This window comes from Eublepharis macularius, chromosome 2 (assembly GCF_028583425.1).
Source record: "Eublepharis macularius isolate TG4126 chromosome 2, MPM_Emac_v1.0, whole genome shotgun sequence".
Classification (NCBI taxonomy): Eukaryota; Metazoa; Chordata; class Lepidosauria; order Squamata; family Eublepharidae; genus Eublepharis; species Eublepharis macularius.
The window spans coordinates 45,421,431-45,447,525 of record NC_072791.1 but is presented as its reverse complement, the minus strand read 5'-3'; the positions used below and the strand labels follow the sequence as shown (position 1 = coordinate 45,447,525).

The window sequence follows — 26,095 nt, the reverse complement described above, 5'->3', positions numbered from 1 at the left end:
CATGCACTCATCCCTCTCTCTTGAGTGCCAATCTCTGGGACAAACAACTGGGGAATACTGTTGCCTTCATGGCCTACTTTTAAGTTTTCCCAGATGCATTTGGCTGGCCTCTACAAGCATAGTGTTAAACTACATCAGGTTTGCCAACACCACAAACTGAGTACAAGTAGGGTTATCAACTTCAAGGTGTGGCCTAGCATTATCCCAGAACTACAGCTATGAACAACAGAAATTAGTTTCTCAGGAGGAAATGCTAACTTCAACCAGCGAGGTCTATGGCATACCAGAGTACAGGAGAAACTGAAGTCCTAGAATGTCATCACATCCCTACAGAGCTCCATCCCCCTATACAAACTCTGCCCTCCTCAGGCACAATCTCATCTCCAGGAATTTCCCAAGCTGAAGTTGGCAACTTCACAAGTACGAGGCAGATATGGGGAATGATTCTACTTCATCAGCATTGAATTTTCTAATTTAAATTCTAGATTCCAGGGCTTGTACCAAAGATGTTTAGGAGGGATAAAACTAAAGGAGAAATTCATGTTTGAAAACTGAATTCTTAGTATCACTTAATAGAAAACAACCTACAGCCTGAGTCTATGCATATTTACTAAAGAATAAGTCTCATTTATATCAAAAGTATTTGTTAAAGTCACTTGACTTTTTAACATTTACCAAACTTCTTGAAAATATGTGCTTTAAATCATTTTTACAATCAGGGCATTGAATATTAATAGTTTAAAATACCTCAGTTGTGCAGAAACTCATGCTAAAATAAAATAAATTTACAAAAGAAACAGCTAAATCCTAATTGAGTTAAAAATCTATAAATCTTTTGTTCCAGGTGGAACAAATTTTTATTAATGACAGTGGAAATATGGGATCCCTCTCTCAATATAAAGTAAGCAGTATTTTTTGTATTCTCAAAGTAATTGTGGTGTTGGTAAAATAATAAGCAGAATATAAAGAAATAGTGCAAAAATATGACACATAAAAGCCCACATTTGACACACATGTAGAAGGCACATAGGAAAACATACAGGGCATACTGCAAATATCTCTTTATTCTCTCTCACTTACATGCATGCAACACAAGTATATACATCTGAACACATGTGCCCCCCTCCCCACAAACTACTGCACTTCACAATCTATGTGCTCATTTTAAGGACTGTTTCCACTGTATGTCTCAGAAAATGTGAAATAATAGTGAAGGAAATGGGGTCTGAAAGCAGACCTTGCATGCGAAGTCACACTGCATCTGGAGTTCTGGTCTTGCACACCATTTCAGATGCTGGACCATCTCATCCTATACAGAGATCTGTTTGCTGCACCAAAAAGCAAATGCACCCCCCTCCCCCCGGAATAGGCAATTTGTTCTTTTCAGAGCAATGTTAAAGTGAGGCCCACGCTGGTATAACACAAATACAGATGTTGCACCTCTCTGATGCCACACTGCTGTGAAGGCTAGAAACAGATGGCACTGAAGGCATGTCAGGAGAACAGAAAGGCTTAGTTGGTATTATAAACCCCCGTGGCCTACATCTTGTCCTCCTGGCACTGGTATAAGATTATACAAGGGAACATGCAGGCATAAATATGTACTCAGTGGGAGTGAAAAACTAAGTTGCCTTGCTTGACTCCTCCTATGCCTATGTCTGCAGCCAATTACATGGCACTCAAGTGCTGTATTAATCCCAGTTAGGACACCCATATCTCAGTGCAGAAAGTATGTGGCTATACCTCTGTGATCTTATAAGGGGCCATGGCTAGAGAACTTTACCAAAAAAAAAGTTCAGTTAGTTTTGTTTATTTACAGACCACTTTTCAACTTTGAAAAGTCCCCATAGAGGTTTGCAGTACAATAAAACACAATAAAAGTCAACAAAAACCTAAAATACAATAATGATTCTCTTGAAATACAATAAAAATCAGTGTCAGCAGTGCCAGTCCTCCTTCCATGCTATTTCTTATTGACTTAATGCAATAAGAATGTACCTCTTCAAACCTATCCCAAAAAAGAAGCAACTGTTCTCCATTCCTGAGGGAAGAATTTTCAAAGTTGGTGGGCAACAGCCCAAACAGCCCTCCCCCAGATTCCCACTAGCCAAAACACTGCTAAGGCTGGTGCTAGGAAGGCTCCCCAGGGTGACCTCAGGTCTTGGGTTGTTTGATGGGGTGAAGGAGGTCCTTCAGTGATTCTGGGCCTAAGCCACGTATGGCTTTAAGGGTCTGAGTCAGCACTTTGCCTTTAGATAAGAAACAGATTGGAACCCCCTGTAGATGGTACAATGCTGAGTTAATATGATCTCTCTCATGGTTACCTGTAAGGACCCCAGGTGCCACATTTTGGACCCACAACTTTTTTGGCTTTTAGGTAGGGAGTGCAATATGAACCAGGATGCATATTGCATCCACTAAATGTTGTTCCCCTGCTCATCGGTAAGACCATATGAAACAGACTAGCTGATTGGTCGTCACTGTGCAGCATCTATGGAACTGAACAGCTGGGAGAGGGTGGGTGGGAATTGCAAGATATTGTAGATGTTTATTGCTACACTTTGTTGGCAGCTGATACCTTTATACCACACATAATACCTATGTGTACTTTTGTCATTGTTCATTGGATTATACCATAACATATATCCATATTTATTATTCTATTATTATTTTATGTGCTGTTCATCATTTTCATATTCTTGCTATTTCTGCTAGAACGGGGAGTACTTCTTCCTTGTTATTGCTTTTTTCTTATACTATGACATAAGACAAGCACTGATACATAAGCATTGCTGCTGGGATGATTGACCAATGTCATAAAACCAATATCATCATAAGCATCCAGGGCATGCAGTAAAAGAAATCATAATGAGAACTCTAAATTGAGAGTCAATTCTAATGCTTGGATTCAATAATGGGGGACAATGGAAAAAGAACCTAGAAGATTTGGCTGGTTTAAGATGATTGGGTAACAGATGGCAACGGCTGGCTAATGTAGAAAAATGCTGACTAGTCTGGAAGCAAGGAGACAGTAAAAGGAATCAGAAAGAGCAATAATCTCTGATCCCAAGTGGATGGGCTTGAAATAAGTAACCATGTCTGTATCATGCAAAACAGAAATGGGAAAACAAACTTCAGGCTAGCATGCAGGAGCAGTCTGGGATGTTAAAACAATCACAGAACAAACAGAGCCAAGCAGCCCTGGAATTGCTGTGTGGGCTACACAGCTCAGCTTGCTTCTGGCTGCCAGCAGTCCTCCAGGACAATAGCCCACCAGGAATTTCTCCTGTAAGTTAAAGGGCCAGTTTGCCTTTCCTTGCAGAGACAATACAAGGGACTGTATTGCCTTTATTATAACAGAATCAAGACTGTCTGCATTCAAGATCTTGTTTAGTAATCAGCAGCAGCACCAGGCCCAGTGACAAAGTGTGATAATTCTAATTCCCAGATACTGTCAAAATATTTCCACTTATAGTAGAAATCTTTCCCAGTAAAAATACTGAAATTATCTAGACTGGTTTTGAGCATAATTAGATTCTAGGGAGCTTAGAATGCTTGTGGTCATTTGGAATCTCATGCCCTTCAATACTGCTACTGGCGGAGCAGAATCTAACCATTCTAGCAGTGGTAGAAATATGGAATGGAGCCATGTACTGTAGGTATGTTAAGGCATGTTATACATGCCTCTGTTAAGGCATGTATAGGTTTAACTGGAATCTGACCCAAGAAACAATGCCGTCTTTGTAAGAAGGAAAAAGATGAGAAGAGTAACATTTTAAGAATGTTATTCTTAAGAATGTTATTCTATGTAATCACATGGGATTGGGTCCCATAGGTTTCCACAAGCAGGATGATTTTCACAGATTCCCTCCTCTCACTGCAGACCTCTAGCTTCTTCCTTCTTGCTGTTCTTGAAGGTCCTGCATTCCTCAGGAGCATCATTTTAAACTGGGCAGGGGTAGGGGGAGCAAGTCTTCCATGGACTGAAATCCCTTCCATCAGTAAAGGTTTTCCACAAGATCCAACGTGGTTTAGGCATGTGATTATAAGCTAAAAGTTCATTAAATCCTTGGCTTTCTTGATTACTTTGTCCAAAAAGAAAAACAATAATTTCTAATGGGCACTGTCTATTTTTAATGCTTCCTCCTCCCCCCAGAACCACTTTTCTCCAAATAAAATTTTTGTTGATGACTGCACATCCCAACGAAGGCTCTCATGCATTCTTTATACCTTTTATTTTCTCAATATAGAGTTTCAACTCATTTCTGTGTGCACTTTGCTTTTTATCATTTCAGTCTCTATTGTATCGATTAAAATTACATGCAGGAATTACAGTCAAATCTGTCTTTTATTTAGTATTTCTGTGTTGTTTATCCTTGGAGCAGTTTTGGCTCCATTACTATGATATTCCAGGCAAGGACAAAATGGCAATTGGGGTAATACAGAAGGCGACTAAGACGTCCCTTTTCACAATTTGATTATTTACTGGGAATATTCCAGAAAGCAGTCTGTTTAGGTTAGAATTGAGCAGGTGCTTAATAATAAGTATCAGTGGTTTTCTCTGAACTGAGGTCCAAATGAGGCTCATTGTGAACCATGTCTGTTAATTTTCTATACACTACTTAGCCTTCCCTTTCATAGGGCATGCCTTATCATGCTGCCAGGATTGGGAACATTCTCAGTGTTTCTTGTACAAGCAGACAAATGCTGCAGATCACATGCTCTTAAGAAGGCAGATCATAGAATCATAGAGTTGGAAGGGGCCATACAGACCATCTAGTCCAACCCCCTGCCCAGTGCAGGATCAGCCTAAAGCATCTCTGACAAGTATTCATCCAGCCTCTTCTTGAAAACTGCCAATGAAGGGGAGCTCACCACCTCCCTAGGCAGCTGATTCCACTTTTGAACTACTTTGGCCGTGAAAAAGTTCTTCCTAATATCCAGCCAGTACCTTTGTGCATGTAATTTAAGCCTATTGTTTCGGGTCCTACCCTCTGCTGCCAACTGGAACAGCTCCCTGCCTTCCTCCAAATGACAGCCTTTCAAATACTTAAAGAGAGCAATCATGTCCCCCCTCAATCTCTTCTCCAAACTAAACATTCCCAAGGCCCTCAGCCTTTCCTCGTAGGGCTCAGTCTCCAGACCCCTGATCATCCTCGTCACTCTCCTCTGCACCCTCTTGATTTTGTCCACATCCTTTTTGAAGTGAGGTCTCCAGAACTGATATATTTTGAAGTGAGGCCTCCAGAACTGCATACATTTTAGGGCTACAGATATATAATATGCATGCTGTTCTCTCAATTTATTGGAAAGGGATTCAGTACCAGGGATCAGGCTCAGAAATACAGAAATGAAGAACTGGTCCCTTTATGTGTTTACTTCCCTTTCTGTAGTTATATATTTAATATTTCCACTCTTCTTTTTAGCTAGAGATTTTCTTAAGATTAATATAAATTGTATATTTTTGAATATATTTAAGGCTCCAGTCCAATGCACACTTCTGTACAAACAGAATTGGACTTCAAATATTTTGAACTTATCTACCTTAGTTAAGAAACATATTTAGAAGAAGCTCAGACTTTCTTAATACAAACTTCTCTGTATCAGTTGATGTATCTGCAACCCTCTGTTTCTTTGGTGCTTCCTTTGTAAGAGGTTGGAAGAGAAAGAATGAAGGGAGAGATCCTATAGGGAGAAATGCATTGGGGACAGAAAGTAATGGAGGCAGGTCCCATTTATTTAGCACAGTCTCAGTGGCAGAAGATTGCTTTTAATAAAAGGCTTTCTATTCTCATATTTTCTAGGGAACTACTGAGAAGTGGGTCACTTAGATGTTCACAAAGAATTCAGCCATCTGAGTTAAAAAGAGAAGGATATTCGCAAACAAGAATGTTTTAGATTTTTATTTACAGAAATTGAATATACATATAGCAAACTAGTCAGTCCATTGTAAAAGACATAAATACGTTTATTTTAGTTTCTATCTTTCATCCTAACAATGAATTACATGCAAAAATATTGTTCTGTGTTCCTCAGTTCCTCAAACAAATAGGATGTTTCAGGGAGCAGATTTTTACAGAATTGGAAAGTCAATGCATGCTCTCATATTCCTATTCACCAAAGAAGTCCAGGGTTGCTATGCAGAGACAGCAAACCACCACTGTTTGTCTCTTGCTCTGAAAACCCTATGTGGTTGCCACAAGTCACCTGCACTTTCTGCCATCAGATTAAAAGATGTACTGTACTGTAATGGAATTTCTTCATCATATCTGTGGATGAACCTGCCCTTTACTGACTTCCTATGACATAGTTTAGTTACTTCTTGGAAATTCAGCAACAGAGGGAGAGGAATCCAAAACCAAGACATGAAAGAAACAAGTTTGCAGAAAAGGCACTGAAAATTGTATCTCTCTACTGAACTGTCTCTACTGAACTGAACTGTTTGCTGTCTCTGCATAGCAACCCTGGACTTCTTTGGTGAATAGGAGAAGGTGAATAGGCAGAAGGTGACTTGACCGGGCAGTAGCACAGGAGCCGAATCAGAATTCCTGCATTCTTTGTCAGTAAGTACACGGGGCTGCTTTGGTCCATCAGTCCTAAATCTTAAACAGATTTTACATCCTTCTGAGCCCATTGACTTCAATGGAAGTAGACAGAGGCCACTCTATTTAGGATCGCGCTGTATATCTGCTTGATTGAATACTCATCTATCGATTTATATCTTTTCCTTCCTCTTCGCTGAGCACATTCCCTGGCACCGAGTGATCCCGAACCGTCCGCCGTGCTTCAGCGCGCTCCCTCTACTGAAGATGTGTCTCAGGTAAAACTTCCCCTTTAGAGACGATGCGGGGACTCAATTCTGCTCGAAGTAGCGCCCTCTGACCTGGCATCCCGGCCGCCTTCCTCCAGAAAAGTCCCGCAGTGCAGACGGGCGCTCTGCACGTGCCCAGAGTCCTCCTCGCCTTCACTTGTTGCCCAGCCCAGAGTCCTGGCGCGGAGCCTCCCCCGCCCACCTTCTTCGGCGGAGCTCCGCCGTGCGCTGCCCGTGGCGATGGTCCCGCCCCCGGCCTGCGCTCTCCTCCCCTGCGGTCCCCTCTTCTCCTCCCACCCTGACGTCTGGAGCTGGCAGCCCGGCCGGTTCCGCATTCCCGACCCCTCCCCGCCAGCCCAGGGGCCGCTATATAACCGGGGCTGATGCAACCCACCCAGCCGCTCGACACAGCCTGCGGGAGGGAAGCCGAGGGACGGAGCCGACTCGCAGCGACGGCGGGGGCTGCTGCTGCCGCCCAGGCGTCCCCCTGGCGGCGACAACGGCGGCTCCTCCCGGGACCCAACGCGGCTCGATTCGAGTCGGCCCGACAGGCCTGGAGGGGGAGGCCGACGTGCGCTCCTGGAGCAGGACGGCTGCGGCGGAGCTGAGCCTGCAACCCGCCTCCTTCTGCAGCCGGGCCCCGCGGGCACCTTCGCCGCCTGCTGCGTCGGCTTGGTGGGTGAGGCGCTGGATCGCAGCGGCGGGCGGGCGGTGGGGTTCAGCTCGGTGGAAGCGCCGCGTGTTCTCGGCCGGGCTGGCTGCCTGCAAAGGCTGCGATCGGACCTGATTTTGGGCGCCTCTCGCTGGGCCTCTTCGGAGGCGCAGCGCGCGTGGAGCGTTGGCCTGTGTCGGAGCTCCCAGCCGCGGGCCCCTTACCGCCTCTTTCCGGAGCCAGATGAGTTATCCCTTAACAAGCTTGGGCCAGGCTGACAGCGAGGGGCGGCTGCAGACCATCCTGGTGCGTGCTTATGGATGCACGAGGGAATGTGATGCTATCTGATAGCATTAGTTGCGAGAGTTGTAGTTGCCCCGGATTAATAAATGCGGAGTATATGGGTGTGAACGTATGTATAGGGTGCCAGAACACTGCGGGTGCAAGCCGGCCTCCTCCATCAGGCGTCCTTAGATGCCATCTATCTCCATGTGGCTCAGTATTTTAGGTTGAAGAAGGAACTGGTGTTAAGAAAATCTAACCATGGCTTGAGGCAGGATCCTTCATAGCAAAACCTTCGTGGACCAGATCAGAATATGTTGCAGCAAAGGTGTGTGGCGGGGGGGGGGGGGGGGGGGGCATATGCCAGCTGCACTAGTCAGAGACGATCCTAGAATACATGCTTCTAATCACTCTGAGGGCTGCAAAATCAAGAGAACTGGATTTCTGTGTTAACAGTAATTACAATGTCAACATACTGTGTTCTTTTCTAATCCCCCCTTTTTGCCTCATAGTCGATACTGCGCTTCTATCTGTGTACTACCACAAGCCTCCAAATCGCTTTGACTCTTACTTTTTTCTTTCCTCACCCCGCAGTCTGGAAAAACTTGCAGTGCCAACAAAACTCCACTTTCAATGGTCATCTTAATAGGCCTTAGACAATCCCACAAAGATATGGGGAAAAGGCCACAGACAATAGGAATTTGGAATTTCCCCCAGGGGATTGCAAATAGTCAGGAAAACGGCTGTAATCCACTCTCAAACCTTATGTTGTGTAGGGCTGTGGTACAAAAAAGCACAAGGTAGCAACTGACTGCCTTCTATCCTATCTAATTATGGATTTAGTGTAATTCATGTTGCCACGAGTGTGAATGTGGACCTGAGTTGTATGCATTTTCTTTAGTTTATATAGCTGGTGAAGCTGAAGGGATAGAGGGAATAGGGGCTGCAAAAATAGAGCAAGAGAAGGTTGAGATAGGGGCTTTTCCTTTGTGGCTGGGCCCTCCTTTCTCACTAGGTATGAGGACTCTCAGGATCAGTAACAGGCTTGGTGTCATTGACACACTGCTGTTACTTAATCTGAGCGGCAGTGTTTTAGGCCTTGCCCTCAGGAGTCAGAAAAATGATTTCTGAGATTTGCAAGTTTCATACTTTTAGGATGTTCGTTCATTTAGCCACACCTTCTCTGGCATGTTAAGGAGTGCAAGCGTGTTGGGATATTGTATTTGCAGCGTTACTGTTTTTCATACAGCATCCGATGGGGCTGCTCTTGCTAACAGAATGCTCAACTAGTTTGTTCCTTGATAGCTCTTATGCCTTGTCAACTATAGGCAAAATTATCTCCGAAGGGGTTTTTTCTGTTAATGTTTTTTGCACCCAGGAGAAGTCTGCCTGATGGCATTGTCACCTAGGCATTGTAGAGACAAATGCATAGCCCTGCAGATCCATAAATGCAGATTGGAGCAACTTTGCCTTCCGCCTGCAAGGACTGAGGGATTCTGATTTCATTTAGACAGGCAGTGGGGAGCCTTTCTTGCAGGCAGTTCTTTGTCATTTCAGTGGTCTGCACATTACGGTGTGATAGTGCACACTAATAACTGTGTGCCTTCAAAGTGAGCAAAATCTCAGTTCCGTTTGAGTTCTTTTTGTTTCCAGGGGGATTGAAGTTGCACATGTGTGGTTCCATGAATGTTCCTCCTCCTTCCAGCTAACCTGAAAAAAGGAGGCCCCTTGAGATCATTTCTGTTTGTTCATGTCCTAAGTCCACTTTAGAGTCAAGAATAAAGTGGAATTAAAAGTCTTTAGAGCTCATTTCCAGAAGGCAGTTTTCCCTCTTCTCCTCCTGTGCTTCCCCCCTAGACACTCTGGTAGAGAAAAAGGTTGGAGACCAAATTGAGAGGACGGAGAAAAACCAAGAGAGAAAAGAGCAAGCAAGAGCCACATTATGTTTCCATTTCCCTTTAATGAAGGCCCTGTAGAGGTGTATTTGAAAACACAGGGTCTCCTATGCCCTCAAGGTGGGTGAGAGCACTCGTTTGGCTGGTTCCTGGGCCATATGCAGTGTATGGTGGCCAATGAAATGGGGCCTGGCTCATTTTGTTGCTTGTCTTGGCAGCTTTCTTCATGGCTTGTATTACCAGCTCTGGAACGCAACCACTGCCAAACTGTGTATGTGTGTGTGTTGGGGCTTGGAGTGCTGAGCTGAGCAGAGAGAAATACTTCACTGAGTCAGGCTAGGAATTTTTCAGCTTGATTCCTGAAGCTTGCATGAAAATTTTCAGCAGGGTTTTCTTTTTTCTTGGCCAGAGATCTCCGCTGGGAATCCATAACTTGTTTTTACATGGGGGTGTCTGGGATAACAGTTGTTAGGATGTCAGATTCTTTGTGCAGTTCCTGACAATTTAAACAGGTCCAGTTGCATGGGTGAGTGGAGGGGACATAGGAGGATTTGCAGTCCAAATCCACCCTCCTCATGAGGGGCAACTGTTTCTGCTGCCTTGGAATTGCATTAGTTTCCTTGGGAGGATTTAGCAGAATTCTTGGAGAAATTAAATACAAATGGCTGCCTTTTTCTTCAGTAACATTTAAGACTTGTGCTCCCAAAGTCTTGAGGTATATTGCCTCTCTTTCGGCATTGGTACAGCCTTGTCTCAAGAAGAGTCAGTGGTAGCACTTGCGGCTGGAGAAGCCTTACATTCTTTTTCCTACTTTGTCCTGGTAGGTGGTGCTTGTGCCTTTGCTGAACTTGTAATAATTTTGTCCAGGTGGTCTGGCAGTAACGTTTGCAAGTTGTTATTTGAATGAGAGGCCGAGAGTGACCATCCTGTAGATACAACATGCGGCTTTGAGGTCTCATTAGAGCAGTGATGAGCAAGGAGATTGCAGGAGAGGTCTGCAGTTGTCCTGCTGGCAGTGCTCTGGGACTGGATTACCTTCGGTGCACATAAGCACATCTCTTGCATGTTGTGTTTGGGTTTGCAGGCTGTAAACCTTGGAGTGGAAGTCCAGATATAAATCCTAATCCACTAATGGCCGATTCCTGCTTTAGTGCTTGAAGACAAACTGCTGTGCCAGCTGACTAAATGGTTTATTTGGCACGAGTTGTGTAGGTGAGAGCGTACTCCATTAGAAACACAAGGGTGTGAGAAGCTATTAAATGAACATATTCACTGGATGAAGAATACTGGAGGGGAAACCCCCATAAGCTCTGGTTCATAAGCTTGCCTCTTTCTACAGCAGCAGTTCTGCCCTCTTCAGCAGGCCCATAAAGAAATGACTGCTTTGGAGAGCAGGGCATAGATACGTGTGCTTCAGACCAATGTGCCAATGTACGAAGGGGGACAAAGTGAGAGCGGGGAGACGTTAAATGAAACCAACTGACACCCCCGCTCAGACCTTGAATTGAAAGTATGGAATTAAATACTCACAGTCATGTATTTTCTGGTGGTCTCATTGTAAAGAGTTTCTCAACACATGGGTTTGGTAAAAAGGAAACAGGAAAAAAAGAAGAATATGTTCTGAATCTGAGGAATATTATATATTGAAACAACTTGCTTGCAGATGTTATTACGTTTTATTCCATTCTTTCTACATATGGTCTTATAGCAGATGTTTACTGATGCCATAGTGCTTATATCTTTTAATGTAGTTTTTTTTCATTTTGATCCATTGTATGAATAGTGAGATATTGGATTAATAAGAGATTTTTTCTTTCTGTAATTTTGCATTTTTCATTAGAATCTCATCTTTTTTTCATTTTGTGGGTGTCAGTTAGGTTCATGTGATATCTTCCTACTTTTATTTTGTTCCCCTTCGCACTCCTAGTCTGGTACTTGGAAGGGATATCCTTTTATCTTTTTCCCTAGGCTCAATGTGTACCATTCTTCTCTCTCAAAAAAGCAGGAGGAGGTCACTCAAATTGGAACATATGCCTATTTGAGCATATACACGCACTCCTCCTCATATACAATGTTATTTTTTTGTGGGGATGCTTTGGAGGAGGTGGGTGTGCTTGTTTGTCCATCCACATGGAGAATCTATGGGAATCTTTAGGAAGAATCTGTGATCTAAATAAATATAAATTATGCCTGTTAGCAACTAAAAATCTGCTGAACCTTAGCATAAAACTTCAAGCTTACTGCTTGCATGTGATCATTGAAAGAACCATATCCCCCCACCAGCCCAAGCTCTTCTCAGGTCATGACGAGCAGAGCTTGGGCTGCAGTACTGCAACTTACCACTCTGTACCATGGGGCTCAGAGTGGTAAGCTGCAGTACTGCAGCCCAAGCTCTGCTCATGACCTGAGTTCGAGCCTGGCGGAAGCCGGGTTCAGGTAGCCAGCTCAAGGTTGACTCAGCCTTCCATTCTTCTGGGGTCAGTAAAATGAGTACCCAGTTTCCTGGGTAAAGTGTAGATGACTGGGGGACACAATGGTAATGGCAAACCACCCCGTAACAAAAAGTCTGCCAAGAAAATGTCATGATGCGACTCCTCCCATGGGTCAGTAATGACTCGGTGCTTGCACAGGAGACTACCTGTACCAGTGAAAGATACAGTGTTTTAAAAAGCAGTTTGGGGGAGAAAAGTGTGGCTGAGAGAAGGTTTCAGCATCTCCTCTTGCCTGTCATTCTCACCTTGTGGCAATTTGGCGGCTGACTCTCTTCTGATACACAGACCTGCCACCATCATCATGTCTAATTTAAAAGGTTTCAGTATTTCTTTTTGAGAGATTCTGTCACAAAATAGAAGGCACAAGAACTGTTCCTTTGTAAATGGAAGGGGATATATAGAATAAGCACTTAGGTGTAGAAAAGATGTTGGGGAAAGGAACAGGGTAGCTGTGTTAGTCTGTCTGTAGCAGTAGAAAAGAGCAAGTAAGTGTCCAGTAGCACCTATAAGACTAACAAAATTTATGAGCTTCTTTCGTGAGCTGTGACTCATGAAAGTTCATACCGTACCACAAATTTTGTTAGTATTATAGGTGCCACTGTTGCTCTTTTCTATTGGTACTAAATAATAGCTTTGTAAAGGAGAAGCTGGAAACTGATGAAAGTTGCTGTAAACTTGTGAGGAAGGGGAAATGTATGTTAGCAGCAGATCTATGTGAATAACTTGGTAACCGGGGCTGGCCTTAGCTAAGTGTTCACTAGACCTTGTCTCTTTCCTAGCCTAGTGCTTCTATCTCCACAGATCGTGAGGTGGCTTCAGGCTGAGGATTCATTGTGGGACTAGTTGCAAGTCAGTGACAGCAGAGAGATTGCACACTAACTAATTTTAAAACTACCTACCTCACTGCAGAAGCAACTTTGCGGAGTACATGCTGGTGGCCAGATTTTCTTCTCTTGGATTTGTATTTCAGTAAGTTTATTCATACAATGCCAAGATGGCAGATTGTCTGTTTACTGTAAGACACTTTGAAAAAAATGTTGTGTTCCTGTCCTCAAAGTGGAAGTAAACAGACAGCTAAGACAGATGTAGATCCTTTTTCTATGGGAAACAGGCTCTGCATTTTAGCTGTGCAGGGAAGAAACATACCAGGTAGCTGTGTTAGTCTGTTGTAGCAAAATAAAACAGAAGGCCAGTGGCACATAAAGACTGTTAACATTTATTCCAGCATGAACTTTTGTGAATCAGAGTGCCCTTCTTCAGATGTTCTGAAAAGGAAATCATTTTCCATAAGAAGAGACAAATAGAACCCACCCCCAATTTCTGTGTCTTGTTACAATATCCATCACTGATTAGAATCATAATGTTGGAAGGGACTTTACAGACCCATCAACCCCCTGCACAGTGCAGGAACGGCCTAAAGCATCTCCAACAAGTATTTGTCCAGCTGCTCCTTGAAGACTGTCAATGAGGGGGAACCTACCACGTCCCTACCCAACTGTTGAATTACTCTTTAACATGAAGAAGTTTTTTTCTAATATCCAGCCAGTACCTTCCCTCCTGTAGTTTAAATCCATTATTGCAAATCCTATTATCTGTTGTCCACGGAAGCAGCTCTCTTCCCTTCCCTAAATGTCAGCCTTTTAAATACGAGTCTCCCTCAACCTCTTCTTCTCCAAACTGAACAATCTCAAATCCCTCAGAGATTGTCTTAAAGCAGAATTATACACCCTTCTAAGTCCATTGAAGTCCACAGGCTTAAAAGGGTGTAACTCTACTTAAGGTTGCACTGTCCGAATTCTAGACCTCATACAGAGCCAGATGGTAAGGTCAGCTGCAATGTGATTGCTTCTTTTTAGCCCTCTTTGTATGAGTATCCTATAAGAAAGGTGAAGAATAATGAGGATTCTGAGGAAATATGCACACACTCAAGGTTGAAGTATTTTTTCCTGTTTTATAATGGAAAGAGTTTTTTATTTTAAACTCTACTACTTTTATGATAGTTTGCAGACACCATCCTGGTGTCTATTCTGAGACACTGCCTAATACAGCTAGTGTGATGTAGAAGTCTGTGATCAAAATCTCCTGCTTGTTGTTTCAGTTCAGTACAGCCAGAAAGCTGGGGGTAGGGAATTGGACTGGGGCTGAGGTAATAGTAGAGCTGCTATTAGTTCCTTAGGAGGGAGATACCTGCATCATAGGATGTTTGTATGTTTTCCTCTGTGGGGCACATAGCAGCTTCAAGGTGTGTGTGTGTGTGATGTGATTAGAAAAGCACTACATGGTAAGGTTTCAGACACATACACCCCCAATTCTAGGTCCTCCTCAGCTGATTTGATCTCAGAAAGAAATTGTAAGAGATCCTGATCATAGATCTCCCATACTGTATGGCTTGATCTGAAACATTTCTCAGGAAACGTGAGGTGGAAGTTGTCTTTTGTGTGCTGTACCCACTTGGGAATTACATCCTTTGGTTTCTTAGGCTTGAAGAAGTTGAGTTTTATCTTGACTTGATCTTAAATATTCTGAAATGGAAGTAAGATCCAAGATTTGCAACTAGATGTCTCAAAAAATGTAGATGCAGGGCCCTTGATCTTGATTGGAGCTGTGATGCTGGGTAAGGAGTTAATTCTTTGTGTTGTTTTCTGAATCCCACTTTGTAAAGCTAGTTTGGTGTAGTGGTTAAGAGTGTGGGACTCTAATCTGGAGAACCGGGTTTGATTCCCCACTCTTCCACTTGAGGCCAGCTGGGTGACCTTGGGCTAGTCACAGCTTCTAGGAACTTCTAGGAGCTCTCTCAGCCCCACCCACCTCACAGGGTGTTTGTTGTGGGGATAATAATAGCATACTTTGTAAGCTGCTCTGAGTGGGTGTTAAGTCATCCTGAAGGGCAGTATATAAATTGAATGTTGTTGTTGTTGTTGTTATTAAATCCAGTTGAAGACACTATTTGCCTGCAGGGGAAAACCTGAGGTTCCTTTAGTGTTGAATTCACAGTAGATTTTCATATGAGGTCAGAGTTTTATTTGTTTAAGATATTTATGCCCTGCTTTTCTTCTCAATGGGGACTCAAAATAGCTTATGTCTTTATTCTCCCCATCTCCACATAAGCACCTCATGAGTAAGGTTAGACAGAGAAAGACAGACTGCAGAGAGTCACCCAGTGAGCTTCCATGGCAAAGTAGGGATGCAGACCTGGTTTTCTCAAATCGTAGTCCAAAACTCGAACCACTGTACAACACTGGCTCTTGATCTCGATCCTTCGTACACAGTGGTAGGAAGTTTTCACATTCAGCAAGCTGTGATTCCAGAGGGTTTTTTTTTTTTTTGGGAGAGCTAATCTTAGAGCTTAGCCCCAGGACACAGAACTTGGGGGCTTTAATTTCAGAATCTTTCTAAAGGATATATGGTTCAGATAGCGGCTGGTATGGATCAGGCTACTGTCTAAAGGGCTAAGAACTCTAAATCATAGATATGTGTAGGAATCTCAAGAAGGTAAACTATGTTGAGTTCTGGACTGTCTTTATAGTTGCTGGCCTGGAAAATATCTCCCAGGCACAAGGCAGTTCTTTTTCCAGGGATAATAGCAGCAGCTTCCTAATAGCACTGTTTTAGCACTAGCACCAATTCTGTAGCAATAATGTGTGTATGTGTGTGTGTGTGTGAGAGAGAGAGAGAGAGGTAGAGGGAGCCTGCATTATAAATTCATCTTTTAAGGAGTCGTATGTTTTAAGACCTAGTTTGTGATCTAATCCTTGTCCTGTGTGTGGCAATGCGTGCATGCAATCTTGGCACAGGCACAGAAGAGGTACCAGCAGGGAAAAGTGGATTGAACTTATTGGTAAGATGGGAATCTTGTATGTGCAGCAGCTTTAGGGAAGGGGGAAGGAAAGAAGCAGGGGGAGACTGAATCATTCCCACAAAATTGGGGAATGGGATAACAGTATTGTGGGAGAGGCACTAGGTTTTCTTTGCATTGTGAAGGACTAAAAGCTGTGGAGAATGAAGAGATCGACTGATGCTTTTAGGTTGCCATATGTTCTGCAGGCCTTATGCAGTGCCTTCATAATGTCATTGTTCAGCAGAGGCTTACTTTTTCCACGATTACAGAGATGTCTTAGATTTAGATGCTGTCTGGTTTCTAGAGAGAAGTGTCCTCATAACAGTCCACTAAGAAAGGCTAAAAAAGAAATGGTGTTGCCTTGAGAATGGCCCACTGATGCAAAGTTTTAGTGAGTTTCTTTGGAAAACCTTCCTATAAATCACCTGAATCATGGATTGACTACCACAATCTAAGCCTGAGTTTTCAAATGATAAAGACTGCTTTGGTAGCTAATTGATTCCATTACTGTGATTAGTCATGTGATTTTTGCTGTTGTAATTTCAGAGTTTTCCTGTAAAGTGGACGCAGTGACCTTGGCCTACAGAAAGCTAGCGATGCAGTCCTGAACAAAGTTACATGCTCCTAAGATCATTAATTTTGGTTAACTTAGAAGGGCGTAACTTTGTTTAGTATTGAACTGTAGGTGTGCATAACTCCTACTGATTTCAGTGTGGGGTTAGTTGCAACCCTAAGCACACTCTCTAGGATGTACCATTAAACTCAGAAGGACTTGGTTCCTAGTAAATATCACTGTATCTGGCTGCATATATGCTTAACTTTCTCTTAAGTCCAGTTGATTTCAGTGGAATGTATACACTTTAAATTATTCTGAATTGGGGTCAACACTCCTCCAAGTGTCACTGAAATCAAATGGAATTTGTGTGCTTAACTTCCTCTGGATTGTGTGTGCCCATAGTTCTGAGATTCAGTGAACAGTAACTGTGCAGATACATACTCGTTTATGGTGGCTCTTAAATTTATGTATGTCATTTATATTCCAGCTTTCTCACTGAGACTCAAGGCGGATTACAAAGTGTGAGATTAGTACGATCTATAGCAAGGACAAGGGCAGGCATTTCTATAGAGTGTCAAGTACATTTCCAATAACAATGTCATAGGGTAAATGAATACCAGTTTACAAAGACATAGAATTAGCAAGGATCCAATATAGGGTTAAAGCAGGGGCGGCTCAAGGGTTTTCAGCGCTCGCGGCCAGCCGGCCGGGCGTGCCCCTGCACGCAAGCACGCGTGCACTGGCCTGTGTGATGATGCCATGCATGACGTCATCACGGGAGCGCATGCACTGCCGCCGGCACGATCGCTGCGGTGGGCGGCTGTGATGGTGCGCGGGTGGCCTCCGAGCTCTCCCTCTCGGTTGCCTGTGCCGCCGCAGATGCCTGCCTGCGGCAGCTGTGCCCAGCCGGGGGCTTGTGCTGGTGGTGGCAGCGGGGCGGGAGGGATAGGAGGCTGCTGCTCTGTGGCGCGCGCTCCCACCCCCCGCGCCTCCTCTGGCGCTCCCTCCGGCACCCCGTGCCTGAGGCCACTGCCTACCTGGCCTCAGTGGGTGTGCCGGCCCTGGGTTAAAGAACACAATCAGTTCTAGGACTGACATTAGAAAACATGAAGCACAAGTAGTATATAGTATATGGGAGTACATATTGAAATCAACAGATAATATGTAAGGCAACATAATAGTGAAGTCCATGGTTCCTAACTCATTAGAGAAACACCTGAGACCCCCTCCCTATAATACCACCCTCCTATCTGAGTAAAAAGCCTTTTTGTACAATTCAGTTTTGCATTGTTTGCAGAAAGACAGGAGAGTGGGGGCTCTCCTGACCTCCTCAGACAGGCCATTCCACAGAGTAGGGGCCACCACAGAGAAAGCCAGTGTACAGGCTGCTGTTGATTTCACCCATGTGCAGGCTTGCACCTTCAAGAGACCCTGTTCAGATGAACAAAGCTGCCGTGGAGGGACATTGGGAGGGAGGTGGTCCCGTAGGTATGCTGAACCAAGAGCTTTGTATGTAATAACCAATACCTTGAATTGAGCATGGTAACTGATAAGTAGCCAATGGAGTGACTGTATCAAGCGGCACTAAAGAGATGGCATGGAAGTATCCTAAATAAATAAATACCATTTGAATTTGGTATAGAAAGTTTTTTTTTTTACAGATAATATTCCTCTTCTATGCTATAGGTATTGTATTGTAGGCATTTTCTAGTTCTCACATAAAACAATGTCAAACATTTTTATCCAAAATGATTCTACAAAGTAAAATTTTCTGTCAGTTGCATGTGTTATATGCTGCCAAGTCACCTCTAACCTATGTCAGTTACCAATCTTAATTTTCTGTTTGATGAAGTAGTTGTCATATTCTCTAGTTCTTGCCTCACACATGAGATCATTAAAATGTTTGTTTCTTGATTTTTCCGTATGTCTTGCGTAGACGGTAGTAGTTGGTGAATGTTTGGATTTAGTTGCAATATCTGTTTCAGTATTGGTGTTTCTCTTCTCTTAGTCATGAAGCTTATCTTATTTCTTCTGCTTCCTGTTTTCACTGAGGTGGAGTTGTGAATTTTTATCCTCACCTGTTCAAATTGGTATTTTGTGAGGTGTCTTTGTTTATATTACTGCTGGTAGTCTGGTAGTCAGACATGGCAATGTTTTTTCCCCAAGGTGGAAAAAACATTTCCTCCTTATATTTAAACTGATAATGTGACTTCATTTGAACTGATAGTTTGACTTATAGGTTACATCTGATATAATAACTCTAGCCTTCCTAGTCTTACACAATCAGTGCAATTAATTAGCTAAATTCCTTCTAACCATTCTGCCATCCCCTCTGAGGTAAATATACTGAACAGTCTGACTGCTAGATTAGGAAATCATTGCCTTTTTAAAGAGAGAAATTCACAAACCTGGTTATATTGCCCTCTGGCATAGTAATCGATATACACTTATCTTTTTCTGTCCACCAACCTCATTCATACTGGAGTTCGTTTGTGGCTGCAACACCAAATAAATGCTGTTCAGTAATCATGGCTTTGAATATTATTTCATCTTGGTCAACCACCTATGTTGGCATCATTTTTCCCTCTTGTGTAACCATTTCACAGCATTATGGCTAAGCTGTAAGAACAGGATTTCTTAATAATAGCTTGTGTTTGACTTGACTTTATTCCTTTAGAATATCTGGATGACCTCTTAGAAAGATGTCTGTTCCCCACACTGAGGGCCACTTTAGTATGGACTAGTTTTACTGTGGCAAGATACATGAGAAGAGACAAATTGTTCCTTGATTGCTTTTGTCACTTAGTGTCTTGTAGTAACCGATGGTCTCTGTTTTCTCTAGACGGAGGGATTGTAGGTCTTGCTATGATGCCAGGGCAGATTCCAGACCCATCCCTCACAGCTGGTGCTCTGCCGGGCCTTGGCCCCTTGACGGGACTACCTGGTACCACCTTGACAGCAGAAGAGCTCAAGTATGCTGACATTCGCAACATTGGAGCCATGATCTCACCACTGCATTTCCTGGAAGTGAAACTGGGGAAAAGACCTCAGCCAGTGAAAAGTGAGGTGAGTTCCAAGAAGATGTTGCAAAGCGCCGCCAGCTGCCTTGGTAGACTGTTGCCTCCAGCCACCCATAAGCCATGATATTTGCAGACTTTTTTCCAACTGACATATCTTGTTAACAATGATCCATCAAGCCAGCTTCCATGAAACATCACTAAGGAGATGAAATTATAGGCAAAGTTTTTTTTGTGGGTTCACTTCAGATTTGTATAGTCTGTCTTTTTGCTATGATGTGTTGCAAAGGCAGATGTGTCTCCATTTTGTTGGCATCACTCCCTACCATTTTGCCAACAGCTGGCCAGGCTTTCTTTGCCAGATGCAGAATGCTTTTCCAGATTTTACAAAGTCTTTAGGATGGAGGTGGGCTGGTAAAGGGGATCTGAAGCTGGGACTAGTCCCTTGGCAGGATTGCACGTGAGCCCCTTCTAACAATGGCTGGCTAATCAATGAAAGAGCTACGGTATGCAGGGCCATTAGAAGAGTCCTGGGAAGCAGACCAAGCACAGCAAGACCAAGGCACCATGGCTGTTATATTGTATATTTTGACCTAAGCAAGGCTGTAGTCTAGGGAAAGGCTGCCTTCATTCCCTTCATACCAAAGATTCTTTCACAGCCAGTTCTTGTTCAAATGGACCAGTCAAGCCCTGTTCATATCTCCAATCCCTCTCCCCCTTCTGGCAGACCTCAGATCTGCCTTGCCCTCCCTCCTGGGCCAGTCGGATGCACTAATTTCCTCCCTCCTCCTGGCTAGTCTGCTGAAGTTAACTTTTTTTTTGCAGTTGTGTTCAGTCCCTGTAACTGAGCTGCCTTCCCTAAATTCACACACATCCCATTCTGTACATGTGCCCACTTACCTGCTTGCCTCCTGTCTTTGTGCCCTGGGTTCTGATATGCTGATCAAACCTGGCATCTTTCTCTAGTGCCTGGAATTGCTGCTAGACCTTCTGTTTTCTCTGATAATTCCATTTCCTCCCCCGCCCGCCCGCCCTTTCTAAACCTGCTTTAGAACTTTTTGTTTCAGTCCCAAACCTCTGGGCGTACCTTATTCATTCCCCTCTGTTTGGGCCTCACCTGGAGTCCTGTTCATATAGGCAAGAAAGTTTACATGTGCGGCCCACAAGTACATTTGGTAACAGGTATTATGTATTAGTTTCATACTAAGGCCAAACTATGCATAACCAGGTAGATGTACGATCAGATCTCTGCAGTCACATGTAGTTTGGCCCACAGATGAGGGATAACTGAGGCGTATCTAATAAGTGAAAATATCAGCCACTGTGTCAGTCTTACCATCCAAACAGCAGAGTACTATGGCCTGTTACTAAAGCAGTGGCAGTAATCAGGCACTCCATCACAGCAATGGTGTGGCGATAATGACAGTGAATGTACATATTTAGATGCCTGAATATGAGATGATTTGCTAGTTGAGAGGAGAAGGAATCCATTTGCATATGGTGCAGCCTAGGAGAAAGCCCAGTAGTGAAGTTAAGCTCCTGTCTTTGGAAACTCTCAAGACAACAGGTGGGAGTTGAGTGCCAAGTGCATTCTCAGTGTGTGTGAAAACCAGTTTTAGAGTCTGTGTATGGAGGGGGTGGGGATTCCTAAAAGGTGCTTATAAATGTTCTTTAATATGACTTAGCTTTAAGTGTCCAGTGGGTTTCCAACTCTTACAAGCGCTTTCTCAGGGAATACTAAAACAGGAGAGTTGGTTTCTTTTAATTCTCCTGACTCTCTAAAAGCTGTTCCTGTGGGAGAAGAAATGTTTCTACAGTTGTAATCTGTATGCATCGGTAGACTAATCATGTCCAGGTTAGTCACAGATAATTAGTGTAGTGGTTGGGTTGGAAATCCCTGCTTTTCTTCTCACTTCATCTGTGAATCACTAGATAGCCTTAGTTAAGCCAGCATTCCTTCAGACTTAGCCGTGCTCCCAGTAAGTTCTTATTCAAGATCCTCCTACTCCTGATTAATTAGTAGGGCTGAGATTGTTATTACCAGGGCTTTTTTTCAGCTGGAACACGGTGGGTCGGAGTTCTGGCACCTATTGAAAATGGTCACATGGCCGGTGGCCCCGCCCCCTGATCTCCAGACAGAGAGGAGTTTAGATTGCCCTCCGCGCCACTGAGCGGCGCGGAGGGCAATCTAAACTCCCCTCTGTCTGGAGATCAGGGGGCAGGCTGCTGGCCATGTGACCATTTTCGCTGAGGGTGATTTAAACGTTAAAAAACTCCCCCCTTGTTCCAGCTGAACCAAAGTGACGTCATTGTGCGATCCTAAGTTCTACCACTGAGTTACACCACCACTTTTCCCAGAAAAAAAGCCCCGGTTATAACATTGTTCAGGCTGCAGAGTGCATCAGTGTCTTCCTCACAGTGTCAGCAAGAATATTAAAAGTGACCTTACTGGAAACGTTTATTTAAAAAAATTGCAAATTATTTCACACTTAAGAGAAACCCTGTGCTTCTTTCACTGTCAAAGCGCACATGTTGAACGTTTGTCAAATGTCCATTTTCATTTAAATGTAATGGGTAAGTCTGGATTTTAATCAAATGACTTTATAATTTTAAGAAGTTCTTTTATTCCATGAGATGAAAGAACTTCTTGTTCTGGACTAGATAAAACATCTTAATAGTGCAGGATGTGTGTCCACAGATGAAAGCTGAAGCCCATTGACAGTGTATGCCATTCAGGAACCTCAGACTGAGCTATTGGAGAAGCAAATACATTCTGTGGTACCAAAAGGGAGGGGCCATGGCTCAGTGGTGGAGCATCTGCTTTATATGCAGAAGGCCCAGGGTTGAATGCCCGGGAGATCTGGTTAAAAAGTTCAGGTAGTCGCTGATACGAAAGATATTAACCTGAGACCCTGGAGAGTTGTTGCCTGTCAGAAATAGACAATACTGACCTTGATAGATCAAGGGTCTCAGCATAAGGTAGCTTCATATGTACCATTTAATCAACAGATGTGCATGCTCACATTTAAGAGTTAGAACAAGAAGGCAGATTAATTGAATTTTTCATTAGTGTTTTATTGTGAAACAGTTTCTTTGTTCAGAGTTTAAGAGTAATTTGGTGGCCCTCTTCGTGTACTTGCACACACCTTAAGCATTGATTTGGGGTAAAATCACCTACTTTCTGATCCTTTTAGCTGGAGATGCTGGGGATTGAACATTTGGACCTTCTAACGGTTTTTGGAATAATGCAACATTTGCATCAACAACGAAAAATGTTTGCTAGTATTGGTATGGGTGCATAAAAGCATGCTTGCTGTTCACCTACAGTGCCATCCTAAGTGGAGTTACTCCGTACTAAGTCTGTTGAAGTCAATTGGTTTAGAAGGGCGTCAGCTCTGTTTAGGATTACACTGTTAATGTTTACATTCCAGAAAGAGGCAGCCTAGTCCGAGCTCAGCAGTCTTTGAGATTTAGGCAGAAAAGCCCATGAGACGTAGTCTCTGCAAAAGGGATGCTGTTGTGGTGGCTTCCCCTCTGTCCAGGAGTAATGGCTGGGTTGTTCGTCTTTCTCCTCAGCTAGATGAAGAAGAGGAAAGGAGGAAAAGGCGCCGAGAGAAGAATAAAGTAGCTGCGGCTCGATGTCGGAATAAAAAGAAGGAGAGGACCGAGTTCCTGCAGCGGGTGAGTGCCTCAGCCTGTGTAAGCTGCTTCACCACCGCTTCATTCTCTTGTGCCACGCACGCTCAGCCTCTCAGTGTGCAGCTCTCTACGAAGCTTAGATATGGCCTGACAATTTCCACAACTTGAATGGAGACTTAGTTGAAGGAAATGGCCCGCCTGTCCCTAATGGTGGGCTGTACTGACGTGACTAGAAGTGGCTCCCAAAGCCTCAGCCAACAAACTTGTCTTGTTAGGCATGTAGGTGGCCTTCATTCAGCTGCTCTACTAAAATGTAGCTGAAGAAGTCCAATTCCCCTTGACGTCCCTATGTCGCTCCTCCTCTGTGTGTTGTGTGAATTTTTAACCACAAGGGAGCTTGGTTCTTTCCTGCAACTGAGTGGTGGTATCATTTCTTCCTGGGCTCTGTGAACACATGAAGCTGCTTTATATAGAGTCAGATCTTTGGTCATCTCTGAGTGGCAGCACCTGCACAGGGTCTGAGGGAGAGGTCTTTCACATCACCTGTTACCTGGTCCTTTTAGCTGGAGATCCTGGGCATTGCACCTGAGACCTTCTGAATGCAAAACTCAGTCCCTGGGCCACATCCCCTCTCCTAGAGTCACCTCTACAGATCATGCAACTTCAGTCTTCTTGTTTCTTTGGTCCTGCTTAGGAATCCGAGCGCCTGGAGCTCATGAACGCCGAGCTGAAAGCCCAGATAGAGGAGCTGAAGCAGGAGAGGCAGCAGCTGATCTTGATGCTGAACCGCCACCGCCCCACTTGCATTGTGCGGACAGATAGCGTCAAAACACCCGAGAGCGAAGCCAACCCACTGCTTGAACAGCTAGAGAAGAAATGAAGGAGGCATGGTGGGTCAGGAACCAAAAGACTGAGCAGCGTCTCTTTAAGAGTCTCTCATCTATGTACTGTATGAAGAACTGCGCACCAAAGACTGGTGCAAACAGAACACAGCATGCTTCCTTGCGGATTGCACCTAACAACCAAATGGAGGGAATGTGGACAGTGGCCACAGAAATAGTGGGAGGGAAGCTGTTCTTCTGTTCTAAGGCTGCACTTCAGTGGGTGTGGCAGCTGCTGTGAGGGCTTGTCTGGTGCCTCATCATGTCTCTTCAATCTATTTGCCAGCCTTGGAGAACCTTCAAGACATCCTTTGGAGTTTATCCTCAGACTGCAACATCTTGGGACACTAGAAGGCAGCGTTGTGGCTTCCCACCACCCCTCTTACAACTAATGGTTGGCCATCCACAGGGACATAAGGTCCCTGGAACAACCCGGAACAACAAGGGTAGGAGGAAGCTCATGGCAGGCAAAGCCACACAGGCATTAGATTTTGCATCCTTCCACTCTGAACCCAGCCTGTGTTCTCTGCACTCTCTTCAGAACTAAACCAGAAACCAAGAATGGCAAACACTTGACACAAGTCCTGCCTCACTGCTGGGCCTGTCTGTGGCACTGTGGCGCAGGCGCCCCCACAAGCACACCCTCAGTATAATGTTTACAGCCCAGCTGTCCAGGCCATGCTTTGAAAAATGCACATTTTTACACTTTTTTATATTTTTACAAAGTTTTTTTTATACAGCAGTCTCTATATGGATTTATATAATCACTAGATGTGATCCCATAGAAATGTATGTTATTATGGTCTCTTTGTTACAAATGCATATGCCACAGTTATCTCCATTGTGTTACTTGTTTTGTTGGCATCGGCACCTTTCCCTTGGCATGCTGGGAAACAGGCCTGAACCTTCACATAGGCTCCGCCGCCATGTCCATCCATGTATGTCATTCATAATACTCAGTCCTGTATCTCTCAGTAAATGTTAAACTTTTACTTACCCTTCTCTGTCTTGTGCTTTGTTCTGTGGTGCGCTTCACTTGCTTTATTGTATTTAGGGGCTCGTCCATTCTTTGGATGATTGGCTGTCAGTGGGGGAATGAGCTGAGTACAGAGCCGATCAGACGGCAATATACACTGAGCTGTAAAAGCACTTGGGATTGGGAGCCTGCAAAGAAAGCTGTGTTGATACTTGCTTGTTTCGATATTTATACCCCACTTTTCCCCCAAAGGGGACCCAAAGCATACAACATCATTTTTTCCTGCTCTGTTTTATCCTCACAACAACCACCCTTTGATGAAGCTCAGGCTGACAGTGACTGGCCCAGATCAACCAGCAGTTTTCCATGGCAGAGTGAAGATTTGAATCTGGGTGCCCCAGATCCTAGTCCCGCAGTCTAACCACTACACTTCACTGGTTCCTTGGTGATGAGAACTGCAGAACTGAGAGTTGACCCTTGCCTATGGACCAGATAACATAACTTGAATATGATGTGAAGTAAATGCCCCACTCTTTTTTCTTTTACTTTACTTCATTTATACCCAATGGGACAGGTTGACAACTTCCAGGTGGTGACCGGAGAGCTTTCAGAATTACAGAGATCAGTTTCCCTGGAGAAAATGGCTGCTTTGGAGGGTGAACTCTATGGAATTATACTCTGCTGAGGTCCCTCCCCAAACCCCACCCTCTCCAGGATTCTTCCCCCAAATCTCCAGGGATTTCCCAACCTGGAGTTGGCAACCACACCAATGGAGACTCAAAGCCGCTTACATCATTTTTCTCCTCCATTTGTTCTTCATAGCAACACCATGAAGTAGGTTAGCCTGAATGTGGTGACTGGCCCAAAGTCACCCAGTAAAGCTTCCATGGCACAGAAGGGAATCAAACCTGGTTCTCCCAAATCCTAGTCTTACCACTCTAGCCACTACCCTGCACTGGCTCTCAGTTTCCCTCTTCTGTTTCCCCACTTCTCTCTCAGTTTCTTCATGTCTGATGTGACCTGTTTAGATGTCTGTCCCTGAAATAAAGACGTAAG

General features: G+C 44.0%; 1 protein-coding gene across 5 annotated transcripts; it reads left to right on the top strand.

The window, feature by feature from the left end:
• The first annotated feature begins 6,522 nt into the window (after window positions 1–6,522).
• JDP2 (Jun dimerization protein 2) lies at window positions 6,523–25,060 on the top strand. Of its 5 annotated transcripts, none has more exons than XM_054971760.1 (4): window positions 6,523–6,820; window positions 19,369–19,592; window positions 23,120–23,224; window positions 23,877–25,060. In XM_054971760.1, the coding sequence occupies exons 2-4, from the start codon at window positions 19,392–19,394 to the stop codon at window positions 24,060–24,062; spliced, it is 492 nt and encodes a 163-aa protein (XP_054827735.1). In that variant the 5' UTR covers window positions 6,523–6,820; window positions 19,369–19,391; the 3' UTR covers window positions 24,063–25,060. The 5 variants fall into 5 exon arrangements, with proteins under 5 accessions (XP_054827735.1, XP_054827732.1, XP_054827734.1 ...); XM_054971757.1 differs by lacking the exon at window positions 6,523–6,820 and adding an exon at window positions 7,181–7,486; XM_054971759.1 differs by lacking the exon at window positions 6,523–6,820 and adding an exon at window positions 7,555–7,769.
• Window positions 25,061–26,095: the final 1,035 nt, after the last annotated feature.